Source organism: Astatotilapia calliptera, chromosome 15 (assembly GCF_900246225.1).
Source record: "Astatotilapia calliptera chromosome 15, fAstCal1.2, whole genome shotgun sequence".
NCBI classification, from domain to species: Eukaryota; Metazoa; Chordata; class Actinopteri; order Cichliformes; family Cichlidae; genus Astatotilapia; species Astatotilapia calliptera.
In genome coordinates this window covers 22,471,039-22,484,170 of record NC_039316.1, presented here as the reverse complement: position 1 = coordinate 22,484,170, position 13,132 = coordinate 22,471,039, and the positions used below count along the sequence as shown (strand labels likewise).

General features: G+C 44.5%; 1 protein-coding gene across 5 annotated transcripts in view; it reads right to left on the bottom strand.

Moving 5' to 3' along the window:
- Window positions 1-1,520: 1,520 nt before the first annotated feature.
- The window catches only part of disp1 (dispatched homolog 1 (Drosophila)), a 121,439-nt gene continuing 109,827 nt past the window's right edge, over window positions 1,521-13,132 (bottom strand). For all 5 annotated transcript variants that reach the window (XM_026194471.1, XM_026194475.1, XM_026194473.1 and 2 more), the window contains 7 exons: window positions 12,942-13,065; window positions 11,330-11,457; window positions 7,394-7,488; window positions 7,072-7,169; window positions 5,392-6,981; window positions 3,871-4,134; window positions 1,521-3,785 (listed from right to left, as the gene is read on the bottom strand). In XM_026194471.1, the coding sequence (XP_026050256.1) occupies window positions 1,992-3,785; window positions 3,871-4,134; window positions 5,392-6,981; window positions 7,072-7,169; window positions 7,394-7,488; window positions 11,330-11,457; window positions 12,942-13,065 (4,093 nt within the window). In that variant the 3' untranslated portion in view covers window positions 1,521-1,991. The remainder of the gene's footprint in view (window positions 3,786-3,870; window positions 4,135-5,391; window positions 6,982-7,071; window positions 7,170-7,393; window positions 7,489-11,329; window positions 11,458-12,941; window positions 13,066-13,132) is intronic.

Below are 13,132 nucleotides of genomic sequence, written 5' to 3'. Positions count from 1 at the left end.
TGGTTTTACTTGTGTAATGCACTTTAGAGCGCTTGTTTGTATGTGCGAGCTTGTTTCAGGGATGAGAGGAAAAAAGAAGCGAAAGCACGGCGGTATTTTTCCTGCCCGCCATGACGCTGCTGAGTGTGGCTGGTGGAGGGACGTGTTTTTGAATTAGGAGGATTTGGACATCAGCGTTTTGATATGAAGCTTTGTCAATGAGCCAAGACTGTGGTGGAAACACCACATGATGAGTTTATCATAATTCCACAGAAGCGCCACTTTTTTAATCACAAGGTGGCGGAAACACGTGTCTGACACTCAAAATAAAGCCTTTTAGGCTCTTTTGAAGAATAACGGCGGTCATAACAAATATTGACTTTCAAGCCCAGTAGAATTGTTCAAACTCTTTTCGCACCATATAGCTGGTTTCAGTAAATCGCTGCACCCATTTGTCATTTTCCTATCAAGACACAAAGACACGAGGGGTGGCTTGAGACTTTTGCACAGTACTGTATATAAAAGTCATGTATGGAAGTTTTTTCTACTATTGCCGAAGTATCATATCAGTGAATTTGCAAAGTGTTTAACTATCCTTCCCCCTTCAGCTTACTCGCCACGATTCATTTATTCTTTGGTAATACAAAAGCTACTGGTTGGCTAATGCGTGCTCTATATTAGATGAGTGAAACCACTGCTGATGGCAGCAGGGCTCCTTTTTGGTGTTTGTGTGCCAAAGTGATCTCTCCTGTAATTACAAGCCCTGAGGTGTAGCCCACCGCCGCCTTCTTCATCGGGTTCAATGATGTCATGTAATGAATTTTCCCAAGATGAAAGATTTCTTTAAAAAAATGAAATAAAAATAAATAAATCTATATTTTTTACCAGTGCATGTTATTCTGAATCTTAGAAAAGCTGTAAGTGGATCCGTGTGAGAAAGCACACACCTACAAGCAATAAAATCAGATGGTTATTCTTGTGTAAATCACGTGTACATGTGCAGTTTAAATCCTGTGACCTCGAGCCGTGTAACAGAGCGCACCGAAGGCGCCAGCAGTCGAGACGATGAAACAGGTGCACACGTCACGTCTCCTGATTGTGTCTGTCTGTCTGTCTCTGTGTGTTAATGTGTCTGTGTGCGTGCGTCTGTCTGTGTGTGTGTCTGTTAATGTGTGTCTGTCTGTGTGTGCATCCGTGTGTCTGTTAATGTGTCTGTCTGTGTGTGTTCATGTGTGTCTCTGTGTCTGTCTGTGTGTGCGTCTCTGTGTGTGTGTCCGTGTGTGTCTGTTAATGTGTGTCTCTGTCTGTGTGTCTGTTAATGTGTCTGTCTGTGTGTGTTAATGTGTGTGTCTGTGTCTGTCTGTGTGTGCGTCTCTGTGTGTGTGTCCGTGTGTGTCTGTTAATGTGTGTCTGTCTGTGTGTGTTAATGTGTGTCTCTGTCTGTGTGTCTGTGTCTTAATGTGTGCGTCTGTCTGTGTGTGTGTCTGTTAATGTGTGTGTGTCTGTTAATGTCTGTAAATACACACAACAGCAGGACAATGTTTTTGTTTCTTAAAAACGACACTTTAATCACACAGTACAGCTTTTATCTGAGGCATGTGGCAACAAGAGTACACTGGGAAGTTAACACGGACTCCAGCACATACAAAGAAGTGATAGACATAAAGCAACAGAGGCGGCGCGATTTCATGTCGGTGCGACTGGCTGCTACGTATTTAACACACGACTTAAAAACATTTGTTGGCGACGCCGGTTTGAAAAGTAAAAAAAACGACCATTCGCGTCCCACAGTGATGACGCAGCTTCATCAGTAGTGTTTGTTTCACTGTTAAAAAAACAACAATCACATCTGAAACGCTGGTGAGTACAAAAAGAAAACTGTAAACTGAATACATGTAGTGAGTCCGTGCTTCATGAAACACACCGAGGCACTTGGTCAACACATCCCACACCTTGTACGATTGCACAACATTTCTTGGACTTTTGGTTTGTGATACTGACTTCACTTATTGTCAGCATGAGCTTTCAGAAGAGGGATTAGTGGTGCTTATTGCAATAGGAGGCACGCTGGCTTCGCTTTTTGGCACATCTGACGCTGAATTGCATTTCACTTTCAACGTCCTGTTAAAACAGTTGAGTTTCTTTGGAGAGGCAGAGGCCGCCCGCTCTCTTTTTGAGTTCCGCTTGCATGTCTTAACGATCTCTTCCCGTGTGACGGGAATACTGTCAGGTTTGTCCTGGTTGCCAGGGACTTCACAAACATCCATGTGCATTGCTGTTTCAGTTCTTGTGGTGGGTGTGTGGTTATCACCACGATAACGGCTGGTGTCCGTTGCACATTCATGGCAGCTTTTGTGTAAGGAGCCTGCAGAGGGGGAGGGGCTTTGAGGCTGTGCTGTGGTGCTGATATTTTGGCTACTGTCAGGTAATGACATTTCATGCCTATGAACTATGACTTCTCCAGCAGTCTCAGAATCAGAGCCAGGTCCTGGTCCTGGATCCGGGCCAGCGTCCTGCTTTGGGCTTGTGAATCTCTGGTCTCCTACTGAGGCCGCCTGCAGGGCCGCAGTATGAACACAGTGCTTCCTGAAGTGACAGGTGTGGGGAGCTCCTTGCCTGGGGGTCACCAATCTCCCCTGTGAGCAGTGGTGGAAATGAGTGAGTGGACAGTGGAAGTAGTGCATACAGCACTCCACGTGTGTGTAGACTGGGTCCAGGTTTGTTGGTAAAAGGGTCGCGTTTTGTTTGCTGAGGGGGCTTCCTGAGAGGGGGAAGAGCTGAGAGGTTGGAGGGCAGGAGCGAGAATCCGGCGCACAGGAATGTGGGTTCCACTGCTGAAGCAGATGAGGATCCCCACATGTGCAGTTGGTGTTTTGCGAGTACTGGCACCTGCACGGTGTGCTCAGCGTGGCTACGTGCCCATTCTCAGATCCTCTTTCACCGGCTTCTGTGTTCGAGTAATGAATGTTTGAAAAAGGAGCAGCGTGGTGGTGAGGAGGAATTCTGTTATAAAGCTGAGTGCTGGAATCATGCCCTTCGTGCAGTTTATCCTCAGTTTTTTGACTGGATGCTAAAGGCTCCAGCTCATAATGTTCCACCTCACCGCCCTTGCAGTCCAGCTGGTATTTCGCCAGACCAGAACTCTTCCCCTGGGGCGAGGGGCTGCTGGATGTGGTTTCGGTGAAGGACTGACACTGCAGTTTTTTGGGCAGCGGTATCTGGCCACAGGTGCCCTGGGGCCCCAGGCAGCGGCACATGCACTGAAAAAAGAAGGTGGCAAAGGCCCAGCTGATGCACATGATCAGCATCATGAACATGCCCAGCTGCGTGTAGGCCAGGACAGTTGACGGCATCATCATTGCGCCGGCAACAAAGGTGGTTAGTGCTGCCATTGCAATAGCAGAACCCATCCGACTGAGGGAAAATATCACCTTTCCCTCACGGTCCGGCTCTGGGGCAAGTCGGTAGGCCACGCCGTAGTGGACAGCAAAGTCCACGGACAGTCCGACCGCCACTGAAATGGTCACAGACTCCAAGACATTGAGCTCCCAGCCCAGAAGCACCAGAGAGCCCACTGTGACAAATATGGTCCCTGCAATGGACAGGATGGCATACAGGCTGATGATGAAATTCCAGGTGGTCAGGAGCATGACGCTGAAAGCAACAGCCACTGACAGCGCCATAGCAATCAGAGTCCCATCTGACAGGCTGTCCTGGAGGTCATAAAACTCCAGGTTGCTCACAAACCAGCCATAGCTGAGGCCTGCTGGGGCATAGCGAAGCTCCTCCTCGATCCAGGCATCCACCTAAAACAGAAAGACATTGCTAACATTATAAAATATCTTGTTTCACCAGTGGAGATGTGTCCAGGTGATGCTGGGCTGTGCATACCTCACGGTAGAACTGGTACATCTTCTCATAGGCCAATGTGAAGAGGAAGGTGCTCTGGAACTCTAAAACAATGGCTCTGATGGTGTCGTTGATGTCAAATCGAGGTCCAGGGGTCTTGCTGTCAAGGTGGTAGTTAGTACTTCGATCCAGCTCCATGATGGCTCTTTTGATACACAACTCAAAGACATCCTGTTTGTATGGGAAGATGGACTGACTGCAGCAAGGGTAGACAGAGGCCTCGTCGCAGTCCTGGTTCTCCATCCACTGTTAAAAACAGAAGAGGTAAACCAGAATCGGTCGGGTTGCTTTCTGAAACTTTATGGCTTAATTCATTTATGGCCAATGTCTAAAAGGACTGCAACTGAAAAATGAAAAACTTCCATCCACACGGATGTCTTGAAATAGCCTGTGTAACGAATTCTAAGAGAAGGACTGAAGAATGTGACCTGTATGCTCACTCCTCACCAGCACTCTTCTCTGTGCTCATCATAAACAGTGCTAACAGTTCTCTGTGAAGGTTCTCAGTCATCCAGGTCATCGTAGTCTAAGGAGCTTGGAAAGAAAAACGTCTGGACTTGTTTAAGTTGTTTGAAGACGTTTTGCTTCTCATCCGAGAAGCTTCTTCAGTTCTAAGGGTGAAATGGTGGAGAGTCCCAGATTTAAACCCAGTGGAAGTATCTCCCCAAAGAGGGACAAAGGGACCCCCTGATGATCCTCTACGTTTTGTCCTTTTGTCCCTCTTTGGGGGGGATACTCCCACTAGGTTTAAATCTGGGACTTAAACAAGTCCAGATGCTTTTCTTTCCAAGCTCCTTTTCAAAGTGATCGCTAGCGATACAGCTTTGTTAGCATAGCATAAACACAGTGAAGCTGGAGGATGAACGCTAACTTTTTTCCACTTGATAAAAGTTAACATGAGGGTTCCCGATGGTTAGAGACAAATACAGTCGCATGGCAGGATGCTGTAAACGGACCAAACTTCAGTCAGGAGAACAACTGAGATAATCCATCCACAATATGAGGTTAGTCATTCATATACTGCTGCATGGGCTGTAGTTACACCGTAAGGTTTAAAAACTGAGCTTTGAAATGAACAGTGGTAATAAAAACCGAGCGAGGCCAACAGTGATCACTGACTGTTTTTAGGGGCTCGTTCAGGATACAAAGCATTAAAGCATGTTAAAAACACAACAGCCTTAATAAACGCAGAGTAGTTTGGACCTGGAAGCAGCGTTCACGCGTCATCACTTAAAGACCAGATAACAAGTCATTTTTCTATATAGCAGATAAGCTAATGCTAGCCGACTGTAAGAAAGTTTAATCTGATGAAGTCAATCAGTTCAAGTGAGAATTTAACAAACGGCAGGAGAACACCAACATCAGAAATGTGTTCAACTCTTAGAGTAATCGTTTTGGTTTTGGAGATCAATTGTGGTTTAATAACTTTATTTTTTTATTGATAAAAAGGTTCTTGAAGTTTGAGTTTGCTCCCTATATCACTATTACACATGCAGTACTGACCTGTTTGAACGTCTCGATGAAGCAGCTGGTGAAGTCCTGCTCTTCGGACTGAAAGACGAAGCTCTGGTTTCTCATTTTCTGGCAGAAGTTGAGGATCCAGACCTGAGATGCTGGACTGGCAATGTTGAAACTGCTATCCAGCATCAGCTTTCCTTTGTTTTTGGGGTTCAGGGGATCACCATTATCCACAGGGGTCACCCCCCAGATGATGGTAATGGGCATGTGGAGGTCCTCGCCATGATGGACTCTCTCAAACATGAAAAGCTTTTTGTACTCTGCATCATAGCGCTCAAATGGGTGAGAAGATCTGAAGACCTGAAACTCTGCCAGCTCCAAGGAGGGGAGCTTCATCTTTGGGTTTACACAAACCACATAGGCCCCACCCACGGTCATGGCAAGAAACCAGAAGAGCCAGAGGTAGCGGAGCTTGATGACGATACAGGGCAGCACCTTCTCAAAGAATATCCTCGACACCTCCGAAAATGTGAAGAGGCATTTGTTGGCCTTTTGGCAAAGACCGGCCCAGAACATCTGCGTGCAACAACCTGTCTGCTGGTGCTGAGGCTTAGTGCAGAGGAACATGTTCGGCAGGTAGCGTTCATGTAGCACCACCACGGCGGGCAGCCATGTCACCATTAAAATATAGTTGACCAATATGGCAGTGCCAGCGTAGACTCCAAAGCAGCGAATGGCAGTGATGTTGCTGACATAGTTGGCATAAAAAGCAGCAGCAGTGGTGAAGCTGGTGACAAACATAGAGAGGGCCGCGTGTTGAAGGGTCACGCCGACCGTCTCTGCCAGCTCAGCGTGAGGCTTATCGAACTTAGTGTAGTTCCACACGTCACAAAGCACAAAGGCGTCATCTGCACCGATACCTACCAGGATGATGAGGGCTGTGAGGTTCATGAAGGGGAAGAACTCAAAGTCGAAAACCATTCGGTAGAGAAAGTATGACACAATCAGCGAGCTGATGATGGCTATTATTGTCATGAGTGTGATGAAAACTGACCGCGTGTACACACACATGACCAGCAGGACTATCACTATGGCTATGGCAGGATACACCGTGTCTGTGAGGAGGTAGTCCTGAAAGAGGTCGTGTTTAATGCCAAACTCGATCCCTGTGACCGTGGTGATGCCGTCGGAGGCGTTCCAGTTCTCGAAATTGTCCAGGTAAATGTTCATCATAGACTCGCCTTTCTCCGTGGGGGAAAAGAGCATGCTGTACTTGAGCACAGGCGGAGGATACTCCAGGCTCTTGGGACTCAGGAAGTCTTTGTCTACCAGAAAGTGAAAGATCTGGTAGATGGCGTTGTATTTTGTACACTTGCGGGGCACACTGGCACACTTTAGCTGGTCTTTCCGCCGCAGGGTCATGTCCCAGCAGTCGGGTCCCAGAGTGCCGTTATGATAGTATTTGGCACACGAGCGCAGGATCTTGAGTGTGTGCGATACGTCTCGTTCTGTAATCTTCTGGCAGGATGACCTGTTGTTGAGGACAGCGATGTAGTTACCTAGCGTCCAGCTGGGGCAGCAGGAGTCAGCATTGGTGCGCTGACAAAGATTCCAGTAGTCCCGGTGGGAACGCACCTAAGGACGGAAAGAATGAATAAATAAGCGAAAACAAGCAGAAGTGTAACAGAAAAACATATTCACACGACTTGAATGATGCCAGCATACTCTTGCGTTGTCCAGATTGCACATGGATTTGATGGCCTGAATACTCCACAGGTTCTTCCCTTCAGCTGACGAGAACACCACTCTAGAATAACTGTCACCTGCAGAAAGGATGGCATAGCCAAGTAGGAGAGCAAGTTTCCCCATTTTATACAAGACAAAAAATTATTTGACCATCTGGCAAAGATCCTGTTCACGTCCATCAGCCACAGTAAAAAGCACAACTATCCTGCTCATCCTTATATAAAGCCATAAATCTGTCTGGGAGCTGTGTGGAATGTGGACTAGTATAATTCTTCCTGTTCTCCATTGTCCTGAATCTTACCTGGCACATCACAGAAGAACTCTTTACTGAAGTCCCACTCAGCTTGCCGTTTGTCTCTGTCAAAGTGGTCTTTGGGCCGCCTGGGCTCTTGGTGACTGGAAAACAGTAGAAGGAGAATAAGCAAACATCTGAAGCACTGAACTAAGGTGCTGAACAGGATGTGAATTTTACACAAAATACCTTGATTTCACTGGGAAGTGCTAGACCATTCTGTGTAATCTATAAAGCTTTGCGTGATTCATAGCTCATAGTATTATAAAATCATCAGCCCTTGGTTAAGTTTCCTTCCCCACCCCTTTGAACCAGATATGTGATTGGCTACTCTTCACAAACAGAAGCTTTGCACAGCGGGAGGGCAGCGTTTCTGCACTTTCAGCCAGAGTTGGGCATGAAATCACCTTTGGCATCAGAAAGAATCAAGAGTAGGAAAAAACAGACCCCCCCCCAAAACAAACTATCTGACTGTGTTTAGACCAGTCCGAGTTGTATGATCATCCACCACTGTAACAGTATACACTCAGTGGCCACCTTATTTGACACACCTTTGTGACTGGAAATTTGTATTAACAAGCAATCAATCACATGGCTGCAGCTCAGTGCATTAAGGCTTGTAGACTTGGAGAAGATGGTGATCATGGGATGAAACCAGATTTTGCAGAAGGCCATATGCAAATGATTTCATTTTGTTTCTTGAAAGAAACACTTCAAATTTAGCAAAATGCCTAAAAAACAAAAACAAACAAACAAACAAAACAAATGATTCATTCAAGAAATTTCAGTTTCAGATCACAATAACAACATCTAAAGTATCCTGTCCTTCTTATGTTATCCTGAAACACACATTGACATTTTGTTTGAGGCTGCTGTTGTTGTAAAACTAACTGTATTTCATAGAGTTAATTCCTAACATTCCTATTATTGTTTTACATTGTTTTGTTTTTTTTAAATGGCATTTTTATATTGTTAAGTTTCCTTGGCACACTTTGGGCCACTTAGTGAGCAACAGCCAGAAGAAATATAGTATTTCTGAAGCTAAACGTGGCCCCAACCTGATACTAGCTAAATGTAACTAACAAAATGACCAGTGAGTCTATAATAACATAGCTAGCTAACATTACAGTTGAACTATTGGGAATACCATTTCTGTTAAGTTCTGTCAGAGCAGATAGCTCCTTCTGAACAATGAGAGCAAAAATGTGTCATTTGGTACTTAAATGTGTTCAATGACTGACAGAAAATGAGGAAAAGCTCTAAAAATATTTGTAGCACAAATGTGCTGCAAATATAATAATCAGTCAGTACCAAGTTGAAAACGATCCAGAAAGAATTCTTATTCATGACTTCATGAATCAAACAGATGCTGCTGTGTCAGAAAAGGCAGCAGTCATCGCAGCTCCCTACAAGAAATCAGATAAATGACTTTCTGCAGTACAGCGAGGTACTGCTGTCATTATTCTAATAATCATAATGGTAACTCTGACTGAGCAGGGCACCCGGGGGGAGACGTGCAGATCAGTTTTTTAAATGAGCCACATTTTTAGGAGGAAAAGAGGAAGGCAGGGTAATCAGGCGGCTGTCAGAGAGAGAGAGTGACAGACGGAGGGGATGAGCCAGGGGAGCTCGCTGACAGAAGCAGGAGCCACTTTCTGATAAGCACACAATTACATGAAGACAGACACGCGGCGCAAGACAGACAAAGGCGTCCACAGAGGGAGACGGAGAGAACAGACTTTATCTAATCAGCAGAACAGAGCTGTTTTAGAGGCTCTAATCTTAGCTACATGTTTCTACACAGCATCTGCTCATAAAAAATTTAAAATTAAATCTGAATCAAAGACGGTCTACTGATTTTTAATCACGCTAAAGTGACATGCCTGTGAATATGGTGATATGCATCAAATAAGCAAAACTGAGCAACAGTAAAATTTAAGAAAGCAGATATCTGCAGTCTGATGTGTGCACGAAGACCTGAAAGAGAGAGACATGCAAAGACTTGTTCTTGATTAGTGAGCAGACTCTGGCTGACGGGAGGCAGAGGCTGACCTCGTGGATGGACAAACCTCGACTATTCCCTCTCTTCTTTCAGGAGGAGATTCAGACAGGTCTGTCAACAGTATCCTTCAACTCTACCTCTGACCCCCACGCCTTTAACTCTCGCTCCCCTGTGACCTCTCGTCTTGGCTGATAGCGGAAGCCAACGACATGAGTGCCAAACAAAGACACTATATAATGTCTTTGTTCAACCAGTAACAGTTTAATAATGTTCTCTACACTGTCACTTCAGTTTTACAGGCTCAAAAGTAATTAAACGTTTAATAATGTCTAAGAAAATTATGTACATTTATTTGATTTAAAGATTTTTATTTTGGACCACTTGCTTTAAATGTTTCATATTTATAGTGTCCACCAGGTGGCACTAATTTTTACCACTGAAAGCAACATTTTACACTTTTTACCTTTTCCTGCAAGTTTGCCTAGTTACTCACACAATAAGTGGGTCTCACTATTGAGGATTGATATTGGACAATGGTGTGTGTGTGTGTGTGTGTGTGTGTGTGTGCGTGTGTTTGTTTGTTTTTTCTGGGATTTGATACCCTGTCTATAAATATAGAGCTGTGTATAAAAATCTTTCTACATCGTAATTCTTGTTCCCGTTCAGCATGCTGTCCTGCAGTGGTATATGATGTTAAAAGAAAGAAAGCGCGTGTGTGTTTGTGTGTCTGTGTCTGTGTGTGCGTTTGTGTGTGTGTTTCACTTTCAAGTCTTCTCTCTTAGAAAGCCACACTCTGTGTTTAAACTAAGGCCGTGATAATAAACACTGATAGCTTTTCAGTGCTTCAAAGACACTGAAAACAAAATAGGGCTCTTTGGTTGTGGCTCAGGTAGTTTATGGTGGAGCAGTTACTTTGAAGAGGGCAACACTTTACAGCACACAGGAGGCTCTGGGAATGATCTTTTAGGGGGAACGAGGAGGTAGAAACAGAGCGGTCTCCAACTCTGACCCATCTGAAGATGAGAGTGGAGGGGAGATGGATGAAGAAGCAGCAGGATAGACTTTTCCATTTCCATATTCTGGTCTCCTACAAAGACCAGAATATGGTCTGCAATGCTCTGCTATGTTCCAGCAGCCAGAGGTCTGATCCCTTGATCTACACGCTATGGAGGAAATCCTGCAGCTAATTGTGGCCGTGGCAAACGTGACAAAGAGACCCTCAATGGCAAAATGTGGACACAGAAAACTCAGATGTGCAGGGCAGTGCTGCTGCAGTTTACCTGGAGGTGACGTGGACAGAATCCTGCACTGCTGAGGCAAAAAGAAGTAAAAGGTCTGACTGGAAAACTATAACTAATGTCTGAGGAGGAAGCCAGAAAAGCTCGTATGATGCAGCAGGGACCTGCTGTCAAAGTTTACTGAGGTAGGCTGCTGCTCGTCCATGCAGGGCTCGAAAAGTCAAAACCATAATCTTAAAGTGAACACTGAAGTCGATGGGACACAACGATGTGACAATGAGAGTACTAAAGACTCAATGAGAAGACTCGCAGGTGCATTAAACTTGTAGGTGTTCGAAGGAGATTTTACACAGACAAGTGAACAAAAAACTGTTGTGTGTATTTCAGAGTTTGCTGCCCATGTAATCAATCGACAGACTGCACATTTTAGCGTGGACTAAGGGTTACGACAAATATTTAACATGTGAATGTGAGATTTGTCCTCCTGCAGCGACACTTGTGCAACAAATCTTTGTTTTCTTCTGCTAAAGCAAACATCTGCAGATGAACCCACCGATGAGAGGTTTAATGTCAATCGCCTTTCAGACGGCTTGATGGGCAGACAGAGAAACTCTACAGCCTTTGGGAAAAAAAAAGCTGCTAAACCGGCTCTCGCATGTTCCTGCACGGAGCTTCAGAAAGCATCTCAGATGAGTGTAAACTCACATTTTGGCCTGCTCATCTGCATATTTGAATGGATAATTGGCCAGTGTGGCTTTATAGCCCGTGTTCTTCACCATATTGTTCCATGTGACTAGTCGCTGGCCAATGGCTGTTCCCCGTGGCTCGAAGCCCTTGTAGGAAAAAAAGATACCAGAAATAAAACAGCAGAAATTGACATGATTATGCTTGTAGAAATGTATTGTATTAATGCAAACTGATCATTTTATTATCACACAGTTCTCATCACGCTCAGCCAATACAGGACGTTTAAGCCCGACACACATTTTTAGCGATTTAAAAATCAAATATATTCACTGATATTCCCCCAAAATCAAACCCTCAACTATTTAATCAAAATATGTATGGAAATTTAGAAATTATTAGAAATAACATGAATAACAGTCAAATTCATGTTTGCTTTCTTGGTACTCCTGTTATGTTTGAGTTTAGTTTGCTTTGGCAAACTAAACTCAAACATAACAGGACAACATAGAACCGATCAGCCTGCATGAGTGCGTCTCTATGTACAACATGAGTACCGCATTTTTCAGACCATAAGGCGCACAGGATTATAAGGCGCATTAAGCGAAACAAAACAGTCAGATAAGTCAAACTTTCCTCAACTCATTCTTCTTGCTTCCTCCACTTCCCTACCATTGATTCATTAATGTTGAATTCTCTATCAGCTGCTCTATTCCCATGTTGTTGCAGTATATGAATCACTAACCTCGTATTGTGGATGGATTATCTCAGTTGTTCTCCTGACTGAAGTTTGGTCCGTTTACAGCATCCTGCCATGCGATTGCATTTGTCTCTAACCATCAGGAACCCTCACGTTAACTTTTATTGAGTGGAAAAAAAAGTTGGCGTTCATCCTCCAGCTTCACTGTGTTTATGCTAACATAGCTGTGTTGCTAGAGGTCACGTAGCACATCATTATATACCAGCTAGTCCAACTTCAGTAACCCTACAAACGTCACTGCTGTTTAGTTTCCTGTCTTCAGTTATGTTGGAAGTGGTGGCAGAGCTGTATGTTTGAATGCTTCAGAAATCTCTCAGTCAGAACATGCAATATCGTGTTTAGGTGGAAACTAGCGAGCTAACTTCCTGCTAACTTCTAACTCTGTTAAATGTAATAAATCCTGTTTTCATGGATGCCTGGATGTTAAACTTAATTGTTACACCTGGTAGAGCAGCAACGCTGATTATTTAATTAAAGATGAAAGAATTTAGACAGTTTTTAACTCTCGGTGATGCCGCAGTGATCGTTTGACTTTGGGACCTGAAGCGGACGGAGTTTAGGACCCAGATTACTCCGCAAGGCTCCTGACTACGGCATCCGTAATGCTCCAACAATCCATCAAGCGGTGCGGCTTCGTAGCTTACCAAAGTTATACTGAAGCATTTATGACAGATTTTTGAGCGCCGTGCACCACATAAAATTGGTTTGAGGTCAATAAGCACAACCAGAATTCATACATAAGGGGCACTGTCAATTGCTGAGAAAATTAAAGGATTTTAAGTGTGCCTTATAGTGCGGAAAATACAGTACTACACACTGAAAAGAGGACGGCTACCGTCATCTACAAAGGAGACCAATGAGTAGTGTACTCACGAGCAGTGGGTCAGAGAAATCCGGCAGGTCAGGCACAAGTATGCCCACCAGGGCACAGATCACAATAAGCACCGTGCACACACCCAGCACCACCACTGGCCAATCAGCTATTAGCTCAGCATAGCTGTGAAAAAGACACATAAAAGTTGATGACAAGACGTCCTTTGACAGTTGATTTCAAACAGCATGTG